General features: G+C 37.2%; 1 protein-coding gene across 1 annotated transcript; it reads left to right on the forward strand.

The window, feature by feature from the left end:
- Positions 1 to 4394: 4394 nt before the first annotated feature.
- Positions 4395 to 26494, forward strand: zgc:194930 (uncharacterized protein LOC557813 homolog). Its single transcript, XM_066681611.1, has 3 exons — positions 4395 to 4702; positions 13605 to 13657; positions 22886 to 26494. Exons 2-3 carry the CDS (start codon positions 13626 to 13628, stop codon positions 23637 to 23639), a joined length of 786 nt encoding a protein of 261 aa, XP_066537708.1. The 5' UTR covers positions 4395 to 4702; positions 13605 to 13625; the 3' UTR covers positions 23640 to 26494.
- Positions 26495 to 27266: the final 772 nt, after the last annotated feature.

Consider the following 27266-nt stretch of genomic DNA (forward strand, 5'->3'; position numbering starts at 1 on the left):
TTTTCCCTCACAAGGTCACTCTGAATACCTGAATATTTCAATAACTTTTTACAGTCCAGTGAATTTCTTTATGCATGTTTTACTTCCTCAGATTGGACTGGAAATAACTGTTGCCAACCTGTGATCATTAATTCTACACAACATAAATTATATTTTAAAAATTTGGTTATGTAATATCTAGAAATGTTTTTTTTTATCTTATACCCAAAGCAATATCTATTTCTGGTCATTCAATGGAAATGAATCCATGTTTGCCATGAATTCTGACACAGAAACACCTTAGTTATTGCTCTGACAAAAAGCCTTGTCAAGTAGCAGATTGTTGGAATTCCTGGACAGTGTCAGACAAAGAAAGTTTCGACTAGAGTATGAGAAACCTGTTAGAATTAGACCAATGTCACAATGTAAAAAAGAGTAAACAGTCCCACATGAGGGTATGAGCAAGCAAGAATGTCAAACATATTCTAAGGTATGGAAGGCATGCCCTGATTCAAACATCCAGATAGTGATTCAGTTGCATTCAGTTTTTTTTTTTTTTTTGGCACAATGCAATTTTTTTTAACTATACCATTATTAAATGCTGGCTATAATCCAGTATTAATCACAAATTAATAACATGAGTAAAAGTGTAATCAGTAACGTAATTGTTTAGATTACTAAAAGCTGTTATGTAATCTGATTACTTTGGGACAATATCTGATGAAACCATTCTCATAATGCTTGAGTTATTTAAAGGTAAATATTTCCTCCTACTTCCTTCTTGCTCCCAAAACCACAAATGGGTCTAACTACTCTAGTTAGTCATGGTGACACAGCTATTATGTACTTTATAAGCACACATATTATTACAGATTTATTGAAGCTGTGTAATTAAAAGCATAGTCCTAAAAAAAAAACCTTTAAAAAGGTTATTAGTTTTCACACATTTTCCAGAGTATCCGACAAACACACAAATGCAGTAATTAAGGCTTATTTTTTCCAGCTTATCTCCAAACTAAAACAATTTCTTATCACCTCAAATTTGGAAAGTGTCACATATATATATATTGATTCCAGTCCCCTGTGGAGGAAACCCACGCAGATACAGGGAGAACATGGAAACTCCACCCAGATGGGACTTGAACCCAGGATCCCAGAGCTGAGAGGTGAAGGTGCTAACCACCAAGCCACCGTATAAATATATAATTTCACTTACTTACTTAATATCAGTGCTTACATTTTGCAGTCAAATTACATGTAGTTCTTTACTAACCAATCTGTATTACAAACAGAGATGATGCCAGTTTTATGTGGTATTATATTATATCATATTGATATCATAAGTGTGGTAAAATTTTATAGACTGCTTTAGTCTATGTCTCAAATGTTGAATATATGTATGTGACATTCATGAACAATGGTAGCATACGACTATGCATTTAAAAACAGAGGTCATTGTAGGTGTGTCACATTTACCTCCAGTGTTTACCCAGCCAGCCCATTTAAAACCAAGTTTCAGGAAGTGTAGTTATTTTAGATTCTAAATGTAGCACCATCCTTTTACCAATATTTGCTCTACCACAGTTTCCTTTATACCATGGTGGTGCTCAGTTCAGTTGTTACCTGACCTGCTTTTTAGCTGCTAGTGATTTTATACTTTTAATGTCTTTGGTTAACAATAGAGAGTAAAAAAAAAAAAAAAAACTATATATCTATAACAAAGGCACAGCCTGGACAGGGTCTGGTTTATTTTCACATATCCACCTCCCACCAACATTAATTTCTAAAACTTATACTGGGATTAATCATGCACAATGTGTAACCCAAAAGCCCTTCATACGGCAGAATAAAATTTGATTCCAATCTTGGGCAGTAAAACTACACTGTACCAATAACCAACATGACTGTAAGTTGGTTGCGTTGGACAAGAGCACCAGATCATCTGCTGAAACTAAAATAACAAAAATGTGACTAACAACTTTACCTGTTTGCTTTTACAAGCAAGGTTCCTATGTAATATGAAATGGATGACGCATGGATAAGAGCAAAATCTTTGAGAATAATGTATTATCTTCCTTTTACATTTTTTATCCAGTAATCTTCAGGAACATGTCAACAAGTTCGTGCAACTGATATATTTAGAGCTAAATATTGAAATTTCTAATTTTTCTCAGATTAACTGACAATAAAGGAGCACTTTGTAATTCTACAATTACAGAGTCTAGTCCATCTGTTGCTCTTCATATTTTCCATATCCCCTTTCACCCTGGCCTTTAATGGTCAGAACCCCACAGGGCCACCAGATAGCAGGTATGAATTGAGTGGTGGATCATTCTCAGCCCAGCAGTGACGCCAGCATGATGGTGGTATCGTAGTGTGTGTTGCAATGGTACAACTGAATCAGACACAGCTGCTTGGCCTTAGTGTCACTTTTGGATTGAGAATATTCCACCAACCAAAAATATCCAACCAACAGTGTCCTGTGGGCCACATCTATTGACCACTGATGAAGCACTACGATGAATAAATGACCAATCAACAGATGAGCTATTGTCTCTGATTTTACATCTTCAAATTGGACCAACAAGGTAGGTGTAGCTAACAGAGTGGACAATGTCTAAAATCTCCTGCACTGAGTCTGTGTATGATCCACTATATAAACTCTCACTAAATGGCTAACTTAGTTAATCATTACTTGTAACAACATTGCATACTAAATCTTCAAATTTAAATGTTGTGCCTCACAGTAGGCAATAGTAGGTTATTTAATGATTAACACCAAATTCTACTATCCTTCAAATGTTCCAGAAACAGTCCACTTATCATGGTTGTTTATTTCCATGAGGAACTGCAACATTAGTTGCTGTGATATGAGCAGGTTTGAGTGGTGAATGGAGTACTCAGAATAACTGATCTAGCTACTCAGAATTGTTGAATATTCTCTCCTTCACCGAAAGCATATGTATTAAACTGTCACTGTTAGAGAGCACTGAAGGTCAAAGCACTTGACAAACATGTAAAAGAAACTTTCAGGACATATGAATCTTATTTTCTTTGAAATACATTCAGATGTAACAATATAGCAAAATATCATTTTAAAAGCACATATCCACATTAACTTGTTTGTATATGTGACCATGTGTTTAATTGTTTGGCCTAATGAAGCTAAACAGCACACCTTGTATATTAGAGCATTGCTATTTTAATACAAACCTCGTTTGTTGGAAGTAACATGGAAAACTGTTATGTCGACTCGGTAGCCTGTGTCTGTATTGTTGACTATGCACAATAATCTCAGCAGAAGACTGTTGCTAATGTCCTGGATCATCTACACTTGGTCACCAACAAAGCATTGACAGAAGGGATAAAGGCACCCCCAGCAATGTAAGATGAAGTGAATGTGGCACCATCAAATACCTCTGCCAAGAGTCGTAGTGGTGTTTGAGATCCCAAACTACAATCATCCAACACCAGAACCTGACCTGCCTTATTATGATCTTCCAGCTTAATCAAATGAAATCCTCACAAGCAATATACAAGTCTGACTAAAGTGAATTTTACTGCAGCAAATATGTGGAACGTTGTGGAATATGACCCCAAATTGCTTGAGCGTCACTGTCATTTTTCATACTGAGTTTCTGCTTCTTTCAGGAGCTCTCTGTGTTTGAATAACACTGGGGCTCCGTTTGCAGAGACTCTTTCTGAACCTGAGTGACCTGAGCTGTTGGCTACGTGCCGCGTGGGGCCACTGCTCAAGGGCACTGTTATTCTTCCACCCGTATTCCAACAATGCCCGCCTATCAGTTCGAATATTGCGCTTTGATTGGTTACTAGGATCCTGACACCTGCGTCGTGATTGGCTAAGTGATTTCAGCGTTTAACGTTCTATTAATACTTTGTCCGATTTTAGTTTTTCTATTTTCATTTTTTAAAAATTCAGCAGTTAATGTAGGTCTGCATTCAATTTAACTACGGTTTAAATACGGTTTTATAGTGTCCAACAATAATGCTTAAAAAACTTTACCAGTAATTTAATAGTTATTTCAGTTATTTAATTGTAAGGCGGTCTAGAACCGGCAAAATACTGATCTCTAATTAGTTTTAAATAATGTTTAAGTTATCTAACACCAACACAGAAGTGTGCTGTAGAAGATGAAGTCTGCTAAATTCAAAATGTATTTTACATTTACTTACATTTGTAGAACGGTATGTCATATTTCAGTTTGTTGAGTGCAGACCGGGTAACGTTTTTTACAATATCGAGAAAATTACATTATATCAAAAGTTTTTGCCCTTATTTGTATCAGCCCCCACAAAGGAGGAGGGGCTTGTCTGAATACAGGTGTAAAAACACAATACCTGCCCTCACGACTCAGTGAATGGGAAAAGTACGAACTCCTGCTCAATGTGTGAGACTCAGTGTGTGTGTGTAGGAGAAATGAGAGAGCGCAGTCACTCGGGATCTTCCCGCCTCATACTCAAAGGGTACGAAACCCGTAGAAAACACAGCCGGAAAAGCGACCGTTTATGAAGAGAGAAACTCACTGCCATGCGCCTTACTTCCCGGAGAAGTCTTTGGACTTCTTCGCGTCTGTCTGAGTTTGTTTACCTCAGGAGACTGAACTCTGGACGACGAGAAGTAGCGAATGTCTCGGTGTTAACGTTAACATTGAAAAGACAGCACCTGCGGCAAACCACACCTTCACCACCGCCTCTATAACAGGTAAACTACTGCCGAAGGTCTTTAACTACTGCTGCGGCGTTTAAACGTACTTTAAGGGCTTGTCTGGCTTGAGAGGTTGTTAGGCTAAAAGAAGGGAATATAATATTGACTCGTCGAGCTCTTCTCACCTGTTGTCATTATGTTTCCGCTCAGTGCAGCAGCAACAAAGCATTCGCCTGTGTCGAGTTGGCTTTGAGCTTTCCCGAAGTTGTTGATAACTGATCGAGGTGTTGTTTCCCTCGTGAAATTCTTACATCATTAGAATTGTTAGAAGTGTGTGTGAGGTGATTTTTGGAGTTTTTCCTCTATGTTCTTGTGAGTAAGGCTCAGTTACCCAAAGGTGCAGCAGGTGGGTGTAGGGTTCGTTCTGCTCTTGACTAATAGAGCCTGGGTGTTCAGGTGAAACGTAGCCTGTGGAAACCCCCGGTGGCGTAGTGAGCAGTTAGAGTTTATTTCCTTTTATTCGTCATGAGGTTTTGAGATTTAAATCCCGTAAAAGTTGTTTTTTGTGAACCTGTCAAATTAAACAGCTACTGTGCAGGCTAAGGCTTAGCTTTAGGACCAATTTTAATTTGACTAAGTGAGCTCCTGGAAGTGCCATAAGACTGTATATGTAATATATATGTTAGTAATATATGTATAGTAATTTGAATACCTTGCTTTAACAACGAATGGACAAGTATTCAGTTGATGATAACATTAAACTTGAGGAATACGTGCATTCTGTGATCCATAAACAAATTAAACAACCTACAGTAACTTTAAAGGATTAGGTGATTTAAAAAAATGCTTTTGTGGGCATGGTGTGTATGTGCTTAATTAGAACTCTCTGAAAAGAGTATATTCCTCCTGTTTAAACACTGTTCGTGAATGTTGTTTAAGTCCTGTTCGAATAGATATAGTGCAATATGTGAAATGTTGAATAACATTGCATTCAAAGGTTTCAGTAGCTGTTTCTAGATGTTACACTACTACTGTATTTAATTCATATATTGTTTTTTAAAAAGATATTTACATATAGTCATATAAAATGTATGCCATATCACCCACCCCTACTTGTGCCTGTTAGGGGCATTAAGCTTTTATTTGCAGTTCGGGTTAGGGGTTGAGCAGGTAAATGCAGTTTGCCAGCATGTTTACTGTAGGAGACTGTGTTTACAGTGTTGTAGATACTAAGGTGTGGTCACTAGGGAGCTTTGAAGAGCAGAGTCGACCATACACTGTTTATGGAAGTGGACATGTGTATTAAGATCACTAAAAATTGTCCAATGAGGCATAGTATGTGGCATAGTTGGTACCATAACCTTTAATGTCTAAGGTCATTCATTCAGACTATTCCACAAAACCCGACGTTCTTAAAACCTTTGAGGACTCCGCAAATCTAGATTGTCGCTGTCCAAAATTTTACCTGCAAAATGATTGTTCTTGCCTGCTCTTGAAGTGAGTGATCACACTTTCCATGTCGGGATGATAAACAAACTTCAAGACTTTCAGGAAAATTCATTTTAGTTTCTCTTCAACTACCAGCATACATTCATTATCAAAAACAAACAGCACTCTTTCTCCCTCTCTTTTACTTCCCCCTCACTTTCCTTCAATAACTATCTTGAGGATATTCAGAGGAATTCAGAAAAAAGGTTTTTGTTTATTCATGTATTATTTGAATCTTCTCAAACATGGAGATGGCAAAAGAGAAAATACCCCAGTTTACAGCATCATCTTCATATGATGAAGCCTGCTTGTAACATCTGTTTTGTCCATCTCTCATATTCTTCCTCCCTTTACTACATTATCCTGGCAGTGGTAATCATATGTGCTCTTTTTATGTTAAACCTGTTAATGTTATAGTCTGCTGTTGATCATATGATCTTCTTAAAGGCATGTTGTTGGCACATGACACAACCAGAATGCAAATCCAAATGGAAATGAAGTCCCAGTCAGCACTGCACTGACGTAGAATGAACTAGACAATATTTTTGTCTTAAGGCAAAGAAAATTAAACAGAAAGCCAGACTTACGCATACTGATGTAAACTCACAGTGATATTTTGTATAACCATAGACATGCATGAATTGTCTCACATTATAAACAGCTAATGTATCATGTATTAACTCTTCCATGAACTGGAAGTACGCAAAGCAGCCTGCATGTAGGGAGCACACATTTAAAAATAAAGATGCTGAAAATGGGTTCTGTGGAGAAAGGCTAAAGACCAGGGGTCCTCTATATTTGTAATCAAAGGGCCAGTTTACAAACGGTGTAAATGTACCTTTTAAAGGTACAACCGTGTTTAAAAGTTCCCTAAAGGTACATTAAATTCTCTTCTATAGAAGGAGAGAGAAATGTTTGTAATCTTTAATTATAGAACTGTGGCATATAAAAAAAATCATAATATCAGTCCTGGATATTAAATAGGGTGTATGAATATAAGGTAAATAAAGGTACAATTATGTTCCCTAATTAAAGGGAAGATACAAATTTACCCAACTCTATGACCTTGGCCTATTGATAAAAGCATGTGGTGTGCTGCCATAGTTAAAGGGGCCGGTCAAATGAAAGCAGTGGGCTGTAGTTTAAAGACCCCTGCTATAGACAAACCTCCTTCAGGAAATGTCCACAGCATGTTTTTTACACCATTGTTATATTTTGATTAAATGTGATGTGTGAATGTGAAATAGTTTTTTTTTTTAGTACAACCACTCAGATACTGTAAAGATCCTGTGCCAATTTATGTAAATGCATTCATCTTAAGAACTGTTAAGAGACTTTTACTTTTTAGAGTGTAGATAGAAAGCAGTCTCCTGTATGTAAAATAAAGAAGCCCTACTACCAAGTAAAAAAAAAAATATCATTAAAGTATTATCATAAATAGCCCCTCATGACATGTTGTGGGGATTTTACATGTTGTTAATGAATAATAAACCAGGGGATGTAATTAAAGTGGGATTTAAGTTTTTAATAAATATAAACTTCTTCCTGAGATATTATGACACAAGTGTTCAGAAACAGTGGAGTAATTATGTGGCAGAGGTGGGAAACTCAGTCTAATGAGGCAGGGATTACTCTCTGTATGAATGTGTGCATTCCACACTTAGAACCAGAGACAAATGAGACGATTTTCACTTGGACTTGAGTGCTCTGAATGTGTTAAAACACTTGTCCATCAGTTAGCCAAAGCATAATGTAATGCCATAAAATATGCAACATCCTGTATGTTTTGACTGATGCCAACCAGATTACAGCACAGTGAGCTTGAGTTTGACAGATAAGGACAGTGATCCCTTTGTTTATCTACTGAGCTGATGCACGCAGGAAGCACCACTGATGAGCGTCTTTTGTTTTGTGTGTTTAGTGGCCAATTAAGTGATGTGGACCCTCTCCAGAGGGCTCACTCTGTAAGGCTCAGTCTCCATGAAACAAGGCCTTAGCAACAGACTCCAGGGCAACACACCTACTCTACCTATCTGACACAGCATTATACTGCCTCAACAGTTCAGTAAATGGCCATGACTTCCACACCACCCTCATCTCTCAGTAAAGCTGGATAAGAAAATATATGCATACAGATACATAGAGTGAAATGAGAGAAATAGACTGAGGGGATAAATAGGTGAGTGAGCAAAGAAAATATCTAATAGACCTTAAAAGAAAAATGTCAGACCAGTTTGCTTATTTCTCAGTTGAATCTGATGTCCCTCAGGAATATATGTTCAAACATTGAAGCACTCGAAAACTACTCTTAACTCTGAAACAGATTTTTATGAGTCTATAGTATAATATTTGTATTTAGGTTTATTATTAAGACATTTTTAGTCAGGTGATAAGATTTTCAGCTTCAGAAATGGGCAGTCGGTAGCTTCTAACCAAGACATCCGTTTGATTTACAGCTTGAAAATATGTATAGGTTACTTGTAGTAGTATTATTATCCAACAGATTACATCAGATTTAAACGTTAACAGCACAAACGACAGGTATTTTACCAGCTTTACTGCTGGCCTGTTTTTTCCAATGCATACACAGTACAAACATTTTAAAAAGATGTGTTATTTTAACTTTGAAAATTTGCTTGGTAGCCATCTAGTGCATTAATCCCCCTTACATTAAATAGAGTTTTTAATTTCAGCTTAATAAATTATAATAAAATTTGCCGGCAGAATATGTGCTTAATGTTTCAGCCCCTTAAAAATTCCACTGATTTTCCAGCTAAAGCATATTATTCATTAACTACCGTCATGGTTCTTTAAGGGCTCACTAACAACAAACAGAATATGAATTTAAAGTGACCTAAACAACTACCTCTGGAACAACCTGAAACTAAGCACTTTGCGTATATTACCCAGTCACGACATATATTTTACATTCAGCTGAAGCATTGACCACCATTGTCCAGTCTTATTTTACTCTGCAAACAGTTAAAAAGAAAGTGTACTGAAACCAAATTGAATATAACATTCATTTATGTTAGCCTTTGTTGATACTAAGGTGTGCTTTTGAGGGAGTTTAGCTATATAAATATTGATAAAAGCATTGAATGTATTATTAAATGTGTATCTAACCTTATATCACATGTATGTATGCGAGCACTTGAAATTCCCCCAGGAAGAGAATAATGCCTAAGGTAAAGCCCTCTTCATTCTGCAGCGGGATATGAAGCATTCGTCTCTTTTTAAGTAAGCCGTCTAGAACACAGTGCTGGGGGCCATGCCTTATGCCGAAATGAGAAATTCCCTTTGCCCATTAATTCCAACGGAGGAATGACTGCCAATGCTATAGGCTCCAAATTTCAATCTGCTGTGCTTTGAGCTGGCAATCTTGAGCAATCTCTCTCCTTCACCTCTTGCCTTTTTCCAAGATGGAGCATTTCAATTTCCACAGTGGCCCAGGAGATGGTGTGAAATCCTTGATCTTTTTATATGTAATCTTCTAATCCGTCTCAATCCCCCAGTTATATAAGTAAAGAAGATGACGCAATCTGATGATACCTGAAGCCTTTCTAAAATGTAGATAGTTTTGCTTCCTACAGTATCCATTGAATCATAGTTAATATTTTTCAGTTTTACCAAAGACAGTTACAGTCGAAGGCAGAGTATCCTGAACACATGCTCAAGTAAAAGAACTGTTTTCTTAAAATGTATTCAGTTAAATGTGCCTTTTCAAAGCATAGCAACAAAGAATAAGCATAGCAGCTCAAAAATATACAAAAATTCTAAGTGACACGTAAAACAGCTGTGTACTTTCTATTCAGTACATCCAGCATCTATCAGCATAGAAACTGAAGGTTATATCACACTGTTCTTCTATATTTGATGCACCCTTTGTGTAACATGGAATGCTATACTTAAGAAGATTGAGGTATGACCAGTTGTGGAGAAGGTGCTATTGCCAACATAAAAAGAAACAAACAGAAAAAGAAAAGTAACTATTTCTGTCGAAAAATAAATAAATAAAGTCAGTTTTCAGCATCCACATTAACATTTGGAAATCACTTGTATGAAAATTATACAAGTAACTAAATATCATCAGATTTTTTAAAACTATGTCCACAGTTTATTTTATTTTATTTAATTAATTTAATTATTTAATCTGCAGTATTATAATATAGTCTTATAATTTGATTATTTGTGTTTGTCATGTGTCATTTGTGTTCCCAAATGAGTTGCTCAGTCAGCTGTTATAACAACATCAGCAGCTTTGTATGGTTTCTTAATTTCTTTGCAATTATGAACAGAAACACCTGTAAAACTGTTATAGATTTGAAGCAAAAATGGAGCTTGATTTGCTCCTGTCTCTGATTCTGGCAGAGTCTCCGATTCTGGCAGTTTTGTCATTGTACATGGAACCTACCTTGTCTTTTAGGAGCCTGGTTTTCTCTGTATGTTTTGAATTTTTAAACTCCCAGTTTTGGAAACTTATTTTTTTTCCAAAATTATTTTCCTTTGATTTTCCCCTTTTTATGTAATCATTATGTATCCATCAGTTTAGCCATAATTGTGATGCCACATGCCTATCATCCTGTGTTTGATTCTGCTAAAATGGGTCTGACCTGTTGTTGACAAATATACATCTTGATTTATCCTACCTTACCTGCATGCATTTTTAAGTCCTTTTTTAAGTGAGGCAGGGCCTCCGTGGAACAGATTAGTTTTCCCAGCACATCTCACAGATGGTTGGTGGTCAATTTGGTGGTCAAGTCAACACCTTGAACTCTTTGTCATGTTCTTCAAACCATTCCTGAACAAAGATTGCCATATGTAAATACACATCATCCTGCTGAGAGAGGCCACTGCTGTTAGGGAATATTGTTGCCCTTAAGCGGTTTACTTGGTTTGAAAGGTGTTTAAGTAGGACATACAAATCACTACATCTATAGGAATGCCAGGTGCATGCTGTCCAAATCATTTATTAATTTTCAACCAGTTTGACATCTTCCCATAGTTACATACTGGTGTTATTTCTTCCCTAGGTGTGACGCACATGCACCCTACTCATCATATGCTCCATTATCCAATTTTGAGGCTCAAAGACACAAGTTGGATGCTTCCAGCATTTCACAGGGGTCAGCATGGGCACCCAAGAAGTCCTATATGCAACAAGCTGTGATACACTGTTCTGACACTATTCTATCACAGCTATAACTTTCAGCATGTGCTCTTCTATGTGATAGGATCAGAGAGGCCCTCCTTCATGCCCCATATGAATGATCCTCTTTCAGTACAGCTGTTGTCCTAACATTGGTCATTATTTATAACTCATACATGCAGTTCTGTAGTTTTGGAAGTGCTCTGACCTAGTCATCTAGCCATCACAATTTGGCTCTATTAAAAGTCTCTCAAATCCTTATGCTCGCCCTTTTTTCCTGCTTCAAACATGTCCACGTCAAGAACTGACTATTCACTTGCTGCCTAATAAACCCCACACCTTTACTGGTGCCATTGTAAAGAGATATTCATTTCAACTCTAAATGGTTTTTGATTTAGCATCCGATTGGAATGTCTAATCTTAAATACCTTGTACCTTCCTATATGGACTTTCACAGTAATGTTTGGTCATTTGAAAATACTTGGATAATACAAATTCATCTGCATTTACCTGGAATTAAACAGTTTGTATAACTGTTTAAATGTAACTAGTTACGGAATATGTTTTGATGTATTTCTAATGAAACTGTTAGATGGGATGCAGTGTGTTTTTCAATATAATTTAAAGCAGCTTAACCAGTTTCTTTCCCCTCCCCTTGTCTGTGTGTTTCTCTCTATTGTGATGTGTGCGCTTTGTAGACATAATGACGTGGAGGCACCAAAAATTTGCCATTGGCATAGAGAGACAGTTGTGGGGAATCATGTTTCTTAAACTGGGCTGTATCCAGATTAAAATAAGGCTTACTTTTGTGTCAGCGAGACAGTGGCATTATATCATATCACACTAATAACCAAATGACTGGTTATTCCTAAATCACTCACATTAAATTAAATAATGTGGAATGGGTTCTTCACACTCACATATTTTTGAAAGTACATTTGAAAAATAGTTCTTTAAAGGCACATATTATGGAGGGAAAAAAGAGTACATTGTGGGTCTGAAGGGTCTGTGGAAACTGGGAGTCGATGGTTGACATGGATAATTAATACATTCAGTTAAACAGATTTTATTTTTAATTTGTAACATTTTTGTAACATGTATTTAAAGCCACTCTTCTACTTAAAGGCTTTTAAATTTTAAAGCTAAAATTTGTTTTAGGTAACATTTTTTTATTTCTGTTTTAAAAAATGAAGGTTTTGAATGCTGAAGTCAAAACCAGTGTATAACAAATACATGTGTAGATTATTCGAGCACTAGTAGTGATAATTCTGTCCATTCATTCATTCATTCATTATCTGTAACCCGTATCCAATTCAGAGTCGCGGTGGGTCCAGAGCCTACCTGGAATCATTGGCCGCAAGGCGGGGAATACACCCTGGAGGGGGCGCCAGTCCTTCACAGGGCTCTGTCCATTTAGTGGACAGCAATTTTATTCATAACTTATCGCTGCATTTTACACCTTTATTATTTGTGTTAATAAAACATATTTAACCATCAAAATGAATCATGGGCATTTAGATGTGAATGTGAATACAGGTTTAATTTCATGATGTGAATAACAGAATGATGAAGAAAAATGAGGACATGTAGCAGTTCCATTTTTCTTTTTTCTGTCTTTCTCTTCCTCTTTGTGTTCGTCGGGAAGGTGGGAAAAAAGGAAAGGTAGGGGTGGAGGAGTGTGTCCTTGCTCTATTAGACAGACGCTTTCCCAGACTTCCCCATCAATTATTTACCAGTCATTTGGCCATAAAGAGCAGAAGAAATGGCAACACTGCAGGTAGAGGAAAGGTCAGCGCATCTGCACAGATTCTCACTCAATAACCACGTATTGATAACAACGCTTATTGGGCTGGACGTTGTGGGGAACTATCTGGAATGTCACAGACACGTGTTTGTCTCTCTCCACTCGAGAGATTCCAGCTCTGACCGCTACTGGACAGTTTGATATGTCAGAGCCATATGTCAAATCAATATAGGGCATATTTCTTTCAACCCAGTTTTCTCTCCAAGACCAAAAATAATGTTACTGAAAGGTTAGATGCGCTGGGTGGGGATTGTCTTCTTTATTTCTAGCTTGGAGCTATGAGGATTATATGATGGTGACAATGCTCCTACAGAGGCTGCTTATGCATTGCTGCAGTGGTTAGGTTGAGGGGATGTCAGCTTACTTAATAAAAAAGAAAAAAAAAACATCACTGATACTATATTCAAGCCAAACGACATGCCTAACCCACACAATCATTTATGTGGCAATTTTGTCATTTTTTATTTATTTTTAGCCTACACCCAATTCAACAGAGATCCTTTTCTGTGTTTTTTCAGCCCCACTGTCCAGCTTCCCAGATGGGGTGCAGATGCTGTAGGATGATAAAAAGGTAAGTCCAGACAAACAGAATTCCTGATTACTGCCACTTCAGAAGTGTGACGAAACCTCTCACTGTCCTGCAGATTTTATAAATGTCACATTGGTCATAGAGTCGCGGGGAGAAGAAAAAAGGGGCTGTGAAATTCTGTTCAATAAAATATCAGTTTTGAAGTTGTCTATGTTTTTAAAACATTTACTTGCAGTGCCATTGATTTTTTTATTTTATTTTTTTAAATGTACAACAACAATGGTTAATCTGAATTTCTTGTCTTTTCTCTTGTTTGTATATGCCTTACAGGATCAATCAGTGACTTTACAATCAAAATGCTTCAAACGATATTTCTGAAAGTTCTTATTTAATATTTGTACATTATTTATAATGGGCATCTCACATGAGATAAGGGATGTAATTGTTTTGTAGTCCCTGAATTAACCACCCTTTTTCTGTCTGTAGAGAGGGTTCATTAAAAAAAAAAAACATTGTTATTAAGGGCTCATAATCAGTATAGGTGTCAACAAGGATATTTCTATCATTAATTTAAAAAGAGAAGCATTTAAGGACATGACCTTAATGTAATGTTGAGACTTTCGAGCACATTGGATTGTCAGGATTTATTTGCATTGAGCTTAGGTGGCCAAATTAGAATCCCTGTACAGACTGACCAAACTACTCTTCAAGCATTGATTGCTCGGTATTGGTTGCAAATCTTAAAAGCCATGTTCCACCTGATGTAATTATGTAGTCTCAGCCACACCTGCTCCACCCACATATAGAGAGTCTGAACATTTCAGAGCACCAAACTGGCCTCGCTGTCAGGATTCTGTCAATTGCATTCTAATTGGCTACCCTTATATCTGTGCATACATACTTCCATGTATTGTTTGTACTAGCACTGGTACTGGTCCAACATGATTCATAAAGACTGCTCCCTTCTACATATCATACCAGAATTGCAGACCTGTGATTTGTCCTTTTGCGTGCCAGTCACATTTCTTTTCTTTGCAGTAGTAGGTTCTTGGCCACATTAAATGTTGAAAAGTGCCAGACAATAAATGTGAAAATATTTCAGCTGTACCTGGCTTTATTTTGAAGTTATGAAAAATGTTATTTATGTGGGTTGTTCCAAACAGAGTAGAAGAGTAGCTCTGTACTCAGAAGCTTTAATTGGCATTGTCAAACAGCAGTACTTCTTTGGTATGTGGTTATTTCTCAGTGAAGTATGAAAAACATGTTGTGCAACCAGAGAGAAAAGAGAATTGACTACTGCAGACTCCTAAGCCCAGTTTGAACTGAATTGTTTTGCTTGGAGAGGTACTGTAATTTACAGAATAACTGCAGCCCACTGGTTTCAACTAACTCCGCCTCTGTTGTTAGCCCACCCAAATCATCCAGATGACCAACCGAAGATGTCATTGAATTAATGCCTCTGGTCTAGACATTCTGGAACCTTTGTCCTCCCTGCTCTCATGTTGTGTCACTCCACACTTGGTGTCCCTTGCATCATCATGTGTGTAGTTTGTATTGCCTTCTTTGTTGTGGAATCCAAAATAAGCCCAAACTTAGCTCTGTACACTGTGGGAGCTGGTCTAGGTCTTTTGAATTTAGACACATTTGGGCAATGCCATTGGATAGGTTTGCTAATGCTAACATTAGCAGTGAGCCCTTAAATTACTTGTTTACAAATGGGGTGGAAAAGTCTAATGGCAACATTACACTCTAGAGGTCGAGAGTTTAAACACAACACAAAGTGAACCCCTGCCACAAATCTTTGCAGCTAAAGCTTTAATTTAACTTCATACTGTGTTTTTGAGAATCAACACAGTATTTAAAAACATAATTTTTCGATACTCAAGTCTTTCGCTATTTTCTTACACCCCTAATAATGAACATTGCCAGGTCAGGTTTATTGGTCTGCGTAGTGTCTTCCTCTGCAAGTGTGGTAAGCCATCTTGTTTGTTGACACTGCAGCAAGAGTACTTGCATTACATATTACATATACACTACAACACCTACAGTTCAGTGAATAGACAATTTAGAATAAAGCTGCTGAATTAAAAACAATATGCTGTACACTAAAGTGTTGAGGGGAACTTTTTATAGAGAGTTTTAAACAATAATATTTATTTTCATACCCTGTAATGATATTGTCAGACAGAATTTGACATCAATAGACTTTGTTATAACAAATTTGAACTATTTTTCCCTCCATATCTTTAGCCTACATTTGTTCATCTGGGTAAAAGACGTAGTTCTTATGTGGGTGTGTGTATTTTGCATGTGAATTTGTGGAATCCGTTCAAGAGACTTCTCAAATTGCCTGGCAAGTAGCTTAAATTTCAGACATGTCTAAAATCCATCCAGACATTTGACTGCTCAGTCAGCTTGTTTAGGCAGTAAATTAGACATCAGTACCCTTAAACACTACACTTGAAACAGTGGGGGGAAAACTGAAATCAGCCTGATCCTCAAGTGTATTTGGCTCCGTCTAAATCAGGGAAAATTAAGTTTGGCTTTAGTGCTATGAATTGTAAAGTTTCATTGTTTGCAAAGCTTGGTGGAAAATATGCATAATGCAGTGGACACACACACGCACACATGCTGAAACTGCCACCTAATTACTCACAGTGTCAAATTTCTCAGCTTAGCTTGAGCTGGCGCAATATACACACTCATGTGCAAATACTACACATGCATGTGAGCAAACACACACATACGCACGCACGCACACACACACACACACACACACACACACACACATAACCAGAGTAAAAATGTTGTTACTCTGCTTATCCTTTGTTTTCCCAAATGTTGATCTAAATGCCTTTAGTATTGGCTGAACCGTATTGTATTGGCTGGTACAATATCTGCATATTGTGTCAGCAATGTTTTCCATTGTAGTTCTCAAATCTACAGGGTTTGGTACAACTCTATACATCATGAGGTGGAAATTGTCTGGGGATATCCAAATTAAAATTCCACTTCTTACTTTCTTCCGTTACTGTTCCCAAAATTAAAAGTTTGGGACTTTTACGTAATCATGATTCATTCTCTCTTTAAAGGAGCCATCTGTAATACTGACACCAAGCATTTAAAATTGAGACTATAATACAGTTTCAAAACAGTGGAGAGAGCTGACTGCCCAGACATGAAGGTGACCAGGTTGCCAGTTTGAGGGAAAACTGAACAAACAAGCAAGAGATAAGTTTAAGAAGTTGGACTGTAACAGCTAGGGCCATAATCAACATATTTACACAGAGAAGTGTTCATCATTTCACTAAAAACATCTACCTACACAAAAAAGTGAACATGTGGCCACCATTTTCTTGCATTTGCAAGACTTTACTGTCCAAATCCACATTAAATATTTAGACTAGACAAGGCTGGTGTTACTTACGGATTTTCCCTTACACCAAAAACGTCATTTAGGAGGCAGATCTTATCCACAATTTTCATACTGAAATATTTTGTTCCATCTTGTATATGTCTGTTTGAGTCTTATTGGTGTTATTCACCAGATTCCTGAATGATCTGTTCTACCTTAAGAGCTGAATCTAGCACTATAGATTTTGCAATTTTTGAAGCAACTGTTATTCTTCTTTATTTGTTTAAATCACACAAACCAATTGTATGTGAATTCACTAAACATTTACCTAGGCTCCTTAAGTGGAGGGCAAATAAAATAAAATAAAGAGTCACTGCCGTTTTCCCTACATTTACAAGAATTTACTGTCTAAACCATCTTAAAACTTTAAACTAGACCAGGCTGATGTTATAGTCCCTTCAACCACGGATGTCACTTTAAGAGGCAGATCCCTGCTTCTTATTCAGAATTTTAAACAAACAAACATACAATGATATTTACACCTCTCTATCATGTTGTTATTCACCTTCTTCATATAAAACCTGTCACCTTTCAAGCGTCACTATGCCTCACTTTCTTTATATAAAACACACAACCCATGGCGTTTACTCCTTTTAATTTAAACATAGGTGTCTATATATATATTATATAAATTATTTGCTGTTACCTGTTCAGGGGGAAATTAGTCAGCTCTGGCTCTGTTTTTTTCTAGTGTTGTTGCTTGTAAACTGCCTCTAATTTCAAACACAAAGCCAATATTTCCTCTCATTTTCTCCATCTCTGGTCATGGAGATTTTTAGAAGTTCAATTGGTCTTTTTGGGTCTGGTAAAATATAACATCAACTCTGTTCAGTTTGTCATTTCACGGCTGCAAGACACTGTTTGTAGATCTGGCCACACAGTGGACTGAAGTGGGCACTTCTCAAACTGCTTTAGAAATGCTATGAGAGGCAGCAGTGTTTTAGCTTTGACTGTTTCCTTAATCTATGTGCACACACCCTGGACATTTTATGACTAAGTACAGTAACCATCCTAAAGATTGCTACTTTAACATTGAGAGCTCACATGCGTTTTACAGTAAGAGTGCCATTAGTTAGTTTGCCATTTTGCTCTTAATGGTGAAACCCAACTTTTTAGCAGCTGGAGTTCTGTGTAATTATATTTAATGTTCATCTATTTGTAATACTTGGGTGTGGGTCAGCAGCTTTCATTTTAATGGACTGAACAAAAGTACACTAAAGAGTTGGCAATAATATATGACAGTGTATTTCCAAAAAACAAAAAATCTAGAGCTTCCCCAGACTAGTGCATTATAGAAATAATACAATTTTCATATGATCATAACAAACACAGTTGATGCAAGATTAGGCAGCAAATATGTTGCTTTTATGTGTGTCAGTCATCTGGAGAAATTGAAAAGCACATTTGAACACATTTTTGACGTTTATAACCTCTATATCCCTGACAAATTATTTAATAAACATACACCGTCAGAAAACTGTGTCTGTGGTGTTACCATTTTCTCTACCTGGGGTAGTTTTTTCAAGAGTACATTTCTGTACCTTCAGTTAGGAATTATGTTAGGAACATAATTGTACCATATTCAATCATAATTGAAGCTTTTTAAATTGTGTTGCTTGATTTCATATGCTTGATTTAATCTCCAGGAATTATATAATTTTTATTTTTTTATTTTTTTTTCACAGATCTATAAAGAAAGATTACAAATATTCACCTCTATTTCTGGAGAAGAAAACTTAATGTACCTTTAGGGAGCACAACTGAACTCTAAAACCACTGTTGTACCTTTAAAAGTACATTTACACTCTTTGTACCTTTAGGGACAATAATGTTCCTCTACCGTACCCTTTTTCTCTAAAAGTACAAAGACTTGTTTATGTACATTCTGATGCTATAAAACACTGTTATTTACAGAAATGCACTATAAGTGAAGGTATTTGAGATGTCTTAATTATCCAGCGAAGATTGAGAGAAGTGTGGGATGATTTAGACATGCAGTTTACACAATATTAAGCTGGTGCCTATACGGTTCAGTTACTTGCAAAATTAATGCCGCAACATTGGGTCACCAAACATGATTTGACTGGTTGAGTACATTTGACACAACTGTGGAAGTTGTGTAAATCAAGGCGTATAATACATGCAAAAGGCCACCCTTCATTTTATAATGCATTCATTCATTAATTAATTAATTCATTGTCTGTAACTGCGTATCCAGTTCAGAGATGCTTCACTGTCAAAATATGTCATGCAGAAACAATTAATTTTTTACTTTAGGGAAATAAATGGCTCTGAACTGAAAAACCGCAGCTGCTTTGTTTGATATTCAAAGATTATTTTTATGTATGTAAAAACCAACATGCTTTCAGTGTTGAGCCGTCTTTTCACTACGGAAGTCCTGCAGAAGCTTCTATGGGTTTGTTTTAACTCTTGCAATAGAAATATGACGTGTCCTGTGTCATTAATATGTTCATAAAACATAAACATCACAACAGGTCAGTGGCAGGCTCAGCTCCTGAGACTAAAACCGCTACATTTACATGTCTACACACAAGTAGAGCCATTTCATGACCATTTCTTCCACACTAGCTGTAAACAAACAGTCTGTCAGGAGACTGTATAATCATTATGTTTGTGTTTATGTTGCTAGTTCGTGCTAATCCGTTAACGCTTTGAAGCTCAAAATCATACCACTGTGCTCAACACTGCAAGGTAAAAACACTTCAATGACATTATTTAGTGTGTAGCACAGTGTGGTGGCCTCTGTGTAATATCAGGTGTAATCAACAACACTGCAGTACTGACAGATTTTCTGGATTTTATTCAGTACGAATGGATTAGTGAGCAGCACGATATTCCTACTCTTAGTTGGGATAGTGTACGTTCTGCACTCCCCTTTCACATTCCACACAGTTGAATTTTGCATGATCCATTATGAAGGGATCTGATATCCAGTGTTAAAGAGCCAGGGTGGGAGTCCATTTGGACAAAACACTGTATTTATGTGCTTTCCTGATGGTTCACGTTTAATGCTATCAGGTGACACTATCAACCTTTATATCTAACATTTTCTTAAAGTTATTGATGGTGTATTTATCATGAGGTAATTGCTATTATTTTATTGCTAAGGCCTATTGGTGATGACTGTTGTAGTGGTCTGCCAGGTCTTGCATAATTTTTAGGAGTCCCAGTTTTTTTTAACACCTACATTTTTTAATCAAATTCAGTTTCAATGGACACACTTTACCTTGTGAAAAATTAGTAATGGGTTTTGATTGGAACTTTTGTAAATGAATAGCAGCTGAATTGCATACCTTCTAGTACAGATTATGAGTTGGGTCCTCTGACTACAAAATCATATAAAAACAGAAATATATAATACATAACTAACAGGCAGATATGCATATGTGGAGATGTGGAGATCAACAGAGTGACGTTGGCTTTGTTGGGTGTCTTCACCCTCCAGCTGTGGCCTGCTGTGTCGAACTCTGTGGTATATCTCTTTCTCCCTCTCCTTCCCTCACTCCCCTGGGTGCTAATGTGGGTTTAGGGTTGGTGGAGGGCAGAAGGAACTGCTGGAAATGTCTGACAGCCTATACAACCATCCATAAATATACACAGACCCTGCTGCAAAAGACACACACACACACTCACAAAAACCCTGAGACCCCTGTATTTCATGCTCTTCAGTGTTGTCCTCATCTCCCAGCCCTCAATCCATGAGCTGTCTATTAACAGGTGGCTTTCTGTGCTATTCAGACACATGACTGGAGGCATATTCCTTATTAGAGGATTAAAAATACGTTGTGAGAATTCTGCATCTTAAATGTCATTGTAAACACAGTCACAGCAAATACTAAAACACCTACACATTTATAGCCCTCAGATCACACTTGTCAACTCATTGCACCGAGCACTAGTGCGTCACAAATTGCATAATGCAAACCTGCCTAATGCAAATTCAGGTTGCAGTCAAATAGTCTGGCTTGACATATCAAGTTGTAAAAGAGGCAAATAGCTTGCTTTTTGTTTGAAGCGACAGTGGTTAGTCTTTGTCTGTCCTCTCTAAACACACTGTACAGCCAAAACATTAAAATGACCTTGTTTCTACATTCATTGTTGGTTTAATCAACCCTATTACCATAGAGGTGTACTTTTGTAGTTCTACAATTACAGAATGTAGTTTATCTGAAGCTCTGCATATTTTAGTCCGCTTTCAACTTCTTGGTCAAAGGTCGGGGCCCTCATAGGGCTACCACAGAGTTGGTATTTGTGTGGTTGATGCTAGTGCATGTTGTTTTGGTATGAGTGGGTCAGACACAGCAGTGCTGCTGGAGTTTTTAAACACCTCAGTGTCATTGCTGGACTGAGAATAGTCCACCAACAAACAATATTCAGCCAACAGTGTCATTTTGCTGCATCCAGTGACCACTGATAATGGGCAAATTGCAACAATAGATGAGCTCCTGTTTCTGACTTTTTATATGAAGGGTGAAACAAGACACAGTACCAGTCAAAAGATTGGACACATCTCATTACTCTTTGGTGGAATAGGGCTATTCACTTTATAGAACTGTGTACCAGCCCCTGCCTCTGCACAACACAAGGTATGGTCTCAAACACATTAAGAAGGTGAGCAGTTCTACAAATTAACTCTTGTCAAGGCCTCATCTGTTCACTGAAACCATTCCAGGTGACGACCTCATGAATCAGAATGAGAGAACGCCAGGAGTGTGCAAAGTTGCCATCAATGCAAAAGGTGGCTACTTTGAAGGATCTAAAGTATAAAACATATTCTGGTTTGTGTAACACTTTTTTTGTCTACTACATAATTGCATATGTGTTCCTTCATAGTTTTAATTAATTTAAATGTAGAAAATAGTATAAAACAAAGAAAAAACGAGATGATGTCCAAACTTTTGACTGGTAATGTACATTCAAAATATGTGGAAAATGACCCAAAACAAAAGAAACCCTTCCAGAGAGGGTGTGTCCAAATATTTTACTGGTAATGTAGATGTTTCCAATAGATTGGACAGGGAGCGGTCAGTGTGTAAAACTGATCGACGCATATGAATGCAACACACACTAACACCACCACCACATGTCACTGCAGTGATGAGAATGATGCATAAATTGAGGCATCCAAATATATCTGGAATAATACAAAAAAACAATGCATTTTTAATTGATATTCCACTGTATATGCAATATGTGCATTAAAAAAACATTTAAAAATAGTTCTGAATCCTGAAACAGTATATTTGGTTTGTGGAGAAATCTGAGGATTCATGATGCATTAGTGTTGCCTAGCAAAACAGAGGTCAATGTCTGAGCACATGAAGTGTATTTCTGGCATTTGAGTTTATATTAGAATAAGACATTCTTATATATAACACTGTGCATATTCTTTTTTTGCTTTGCTTTAGTTTGTTGTGTAACTGCTTAAACAGCCAAGACTTGCCAATGGGACACAATTTTAGCCCATGTTGACACAGAATAAGAAGCCTGAGGATGTAGTAAGCCTAGGAGTTATAGAAATTATGTGAAGTTACAGAATTGCCGTGGGTAAGTAACTGGGTTTGTAACCGGAAGGCTGCCGGCTCAATCCCCAGAGCTGACAGGTCATGACTGAAGTGCCCTTGACCCCCAACTGCTCCCCGGGCTCCGTGGCTAGGGCTGGCCACCACTCCAGCCATATGTGTGCTCACTGCCCCCTAGTGTTCACGAATGTTTGTGTGTGTGTAAATGTGTTTCGCTGCACGGATTGGGTTAAATGCAGAGAACAAATTCCTCTGTGTGCAAGCACAGTGGCCAATAAAGTAATTCTGATTCTAAGTCTCACTCTTTTGCAGTTACATCTATGATCCCTCGGTTCCTGTAGAGGCCCATGGACACAAGCAGGACCAGTCCTTTAACTCCTTAGTTCCCCCTTACCAATGTCACAGACTACCAGAAGAGGTCAACCCCAAGAAGCAAGGTTTCCACAACCTGGGCTTCACCAGCAGCACCAGCCCTACCAAACTAGACATTGACAACAATCACATAAACCGTCTCCATGTTAGTAACCAGGCTAGATCCAGCCCGCCTCAGGCAACAGGAGGTGACGCTACCCTGTATATTCTACAGCCTGAGGGAGAAGGGTCCCCCATTAAAACTACTACTTCTGTTCCTACTGCCCCACCGATAAACAGCATAACAATGCTGGGAACAGAACCCAGTAAACGTACAGAGAGGTTCAGAGACTCAGGCCTCGGGAATGGAGGAATGATGGATGGCAACGATGGGTCAGAGGGCTACCTGTGTGGACAGGAGGAAGAGGAAGACGACACTCGGAGACTGAAGACAGCTGGGAGCTCAGAATATGTTGTGGACACAGCTGATGAAGAGAGTGTGATATCAGTGGACATTCACACTAGTAGCACCAGCCTCTCCTCAGCTGACACCAAGCTGTTTGTGGGGGACAGCATAGAGGAAGATCCCTCGCTTTCCAGGAGAGAGGGGAAACGTGACAAAGAAACTGAGGATGTTATAAGTGTAACAGACTCGATGGTGGCTGAAGCACTTGCTGCCTTGGAGGCGGCCACTGAAGGAGAAGAGTGTGAGTGAGAACTGATCGATAGCCATGAAGCTTGGGGTGGACATTGATACTGCTCACCAAGTTCTCACCTGTATATTGAACATAGCCAAAATTATATTTTCATAATATAAACATTCACAAAGTCTTTTCTGAGGCTTTTTTATGACTGAAAACAACACTTTTTAACTGAATTCTAAACGTCATCATCGCCTGCTGTGTGTTTACAAAGAAGAATAGACTATGGATTTGGTAGATTTTTTTTATGAATGGGATGTATGCTTTTCGTTTAAAATGGATATATTTTGCCAATCAGTGAGCACTGAATGAATTTTCAGTATGAAAACTAGACTGGTGGACTGTTACGTTGTGAACATTTCTCATATTTTTATGTATTTAGTCTCTACTACTACAATATGCCTTACTTTTGGTAGTTTATAAATTCCCAATAATCTGAGCTATTTCACAGTGGAACTACCGGACCGGCAGGACACTCAAGCCAGCTTCAGTACAAGTGAAGCCTTTTCAAATCACTACTATGCATTACACAGTTCTGGAGGAGAATGACCAAATGGCTAGTAAGTGATATAATCCTGAGGAATTTAAGGTTTCTGTCACCTTTCCATCTCAGAATGTGGCCTCTTCTGTCCCTTTATGGTGCTTGTGTGCCTTTGATCATGTTAACCACCTGAGGGAGAGCCTTATTTTCCAAATGTTATTATGGACTCAACAATACAAATATGTCTGCACTTTATCTGCACTCTTAAAATAAAAATAACAAATTCTTCTTCGGCACGTAGACCAACCACTTTTGGTTCCCTAAGGCAGTGGCTCTAAATCCAGTCCTAAGGCACCTCCAGACATTCCACTCACAGCAAAAATATATACTGCTTGGAGGTCCCTGAGGAGTGATTTGAGAACCACTGCCATGAAGAATTCCTCAACCACTCAGTTGAAAGATTCTGAGCGTACAAACGGGGGTTCATCTATGAGGTCTTCAAATTCAGAATCTGTCTTCTGGTCCTGGACTGCGTAATCAGTGGTAGTTGATATGTCAAATGCCAATAAATATCTAATTTACCTACCAGTGTCCAGGAGCAAAGACTTGGAATACCTTAATTTATAACACTGTGTTCTTTATTCTTCAGGTTGTGTAGACTATTTTGAGTCTATGGTCTGATGAAGTGAAAAGGTTCATGATGTCTTTGTGTGCTGTAGACCTCTACTAATATTTCTGGAAGGATTTTGCTTGAATATCACTGGGTTATGTTGAAGTGTTCATATAACTGTCAACATTTGCCATGAATGTCAGCAAAAAAACATAGAGTGACCTCAAAATCTTGCTTCTCTAGCTTCTTCAACTCCTGGAAGAAAAGGACTGACTTGTTTGAAACACACTCTGACCCTCTTCAAAATTGGAAGTGCCGGGTTCATGTTTGATGTCTTATATGTCTAGAATGTTTCCCTGGGAAAGAAAAAACACACCAGCTATATCTCCTTCAACAGAAAACCCTTCCCTTCACAACTGCCTGAAGTTACAAATGGAATGACTGCATCTACATTTCAATCAGATTTTAATAGTAGAATGTAAAAAAAGGTTATTTATATGGCTAATTATTATACTGTTATAATTGCATTTGATTTATATGGGCCCATGAGAGTTATTGACCTGAAAATACTAAGAGATGCAAAACTAAGGTGATCTAACCGAGGCCTGGGAACATTTCAGAATGCTGTACACATTGGGTTTCCAGATACATATGCTCATAGTCATAAGAACATAATATTAATAATATTAATATCTGAAACAGTGGCTATATGAGACATGAAGAAAAATATACAGAAGTTTTGTTCATTTGGAAATGGTTTGATTTTCGATGTTCTATTGGTCCCTTTTGTAATACAACATATAAAATGTGAATAACGACTTTATTTTTATTTTTTTTTTACAGTTCTGTCATTAACATTAAACCCTGTTTTTGTCCCTTTGCTTTCATTTTTTTTATGGTGCATTTTCTAAATTCAAGGCTTAATGCTTTGAGTTTTCTATCCTGAATCTTTGACGTATTTCTTGGTAAACCCTGTCTTTTTTTTTTTTTAAACATTCCCATTTTGTTTATACTTGGAGCAAGATTAGACACAGCTGACTCTGAATAACTACTGTTTTTTTTTTTTTTTTGTAATGCTTAAATAGTTTCAATAATTTGTGGCAATGTTTTTATTCAGTCAGCCAAGTACAAAATCTTAAGGTCTTTAAACACTCCGTTTTAGCTTTATATTTGATTGATTCCAAAATGTGTATAAAAAATAATAAAAAAAAATCTTTATTGTAATGTTTCTCAAAGTCAAAATATTTAACTACTGCACAAAAATGCTTTTAAGTCACATCTTCCACAAAGAAAAAAAAAGCTGAATGAACATCCTCTAAATGTGGTGTTTCTGTAATATTTGCCAGGGGTCATACAATAATACCAGCCATAGTAATTTCTCAAAATCTCACAAGGTGATTTGAAAACTTTTTTGTTTATGGAAGTTAATCTTAAGCCCAAATCAAAACAATCGCAGTTTTTCCAGGTTATTTACAACCTTTCAACATTTGGAAACATTAACATATTTTATGGGATTATTGTGGGTTTGTTTCTTTTATTTAACTTGAGGAGACTGATGTGGGAATTGTGACATGAATAAGAAGAAAAATAAAGAGTTTCTTAGATGCTGAGACCACAGGTGTAAGCTGGTGTCATTGATATCTGTAGTGTATCTGCCAAAGGACATAGTGCTCAGGTTTTTCATGTGTTTGTTCAGACTTAATATGAAAGAATGACTTATTTCACTGTGTTTGTGTTTAATTTTTACTCTGCAACCCCACCACAGTACCATTTCAGAAAAATAACTTTATTGTATGCAATAATTTAAAATAACCTTTATGTTTTTGAAGACTGTGATAAGTAATAAAAAAATAGCAGTAAAAATCCCTATGTAGGTTTTGGTGGCAATATATAAAAAAAGAAGCGTCATAATGTGATAAACTATTTGACTCCATCTATTTTTACTTTAATACAAGACCTATATTTATAGCGCTGAGATGTGTGCTTTAAATGTCATAATGAGTGAAGTGTCTTTTCCAGGTCCATGTGGGAGGGAGTTAATAATTCACAGCTCCTAAAATACTCAGAACTAATAATATATTACAGCCTGTTAACCATTCATGAGCTGCTCATATGCAAACCCCACACACTAATTAGTTACTTTAAACTCCACTTCGGTCGGCAAGTAAATGTGAGTAAATTTTCTACTATGCATAACAAAAAAGGCCATATTCATGTGTGTGACACCTAAAAATACCGTCATCCATGATGTTTCAGATGAGAACTCATGAACCCAGGTTCCTTAAAGTACAAATATAGAGGGTTAATGGTTTGGAGAAGAAAGCCATTTTGATGTTGGAATTTCTTTTTTAAATGAGCTCATTTCTGAGGTCACTCTGGTGACCCATTAACAGACAGCAGTCATTTATTACCTATAATGCCCAGTCCATTAGCCAGCTGGACCAGCATTCCTGGTGCCCAAGAAGAAAAGGGGAAAAAAAAAAAAAAACAGTGCCATATTGAATGAAACAAATAATGGAAAGTTGGGAGTTTAAAAAGAGACAGAGTGAG

This window comes from Hoplias malabaricus, chromosome 9 (genome assembly GCF_029633855.1).
Source record: "Hoplias malabaricus isolate fHopMal1 chromosome 9, fHopMal1.hap1, whole genome shotgun sequence".
Taxonomy (NCBI): domain Eukaryota; kingdom Metazoa; phylum Chordata; class Actinopteri; order Characiformes; family Erythrinidae; genus Hoplias; species Hoplias malabaricus.

Bases quoted from the DNA above. Each gene is read 5' to 3' on its own strand.
- zgc:194930 (XM_066681611.1), top strand. From the start codon at position 13,626: ATGGGGTGCAGATGCTGTAGGATGATAAAAAG. The intron at 13,658-22,885 runs GTAAGTCCAGAC...ACTCTTTTGCAG, and splicing joins TGCTGTAGGATGATAAAAAG to TTACATCTATGATCCCTCGG.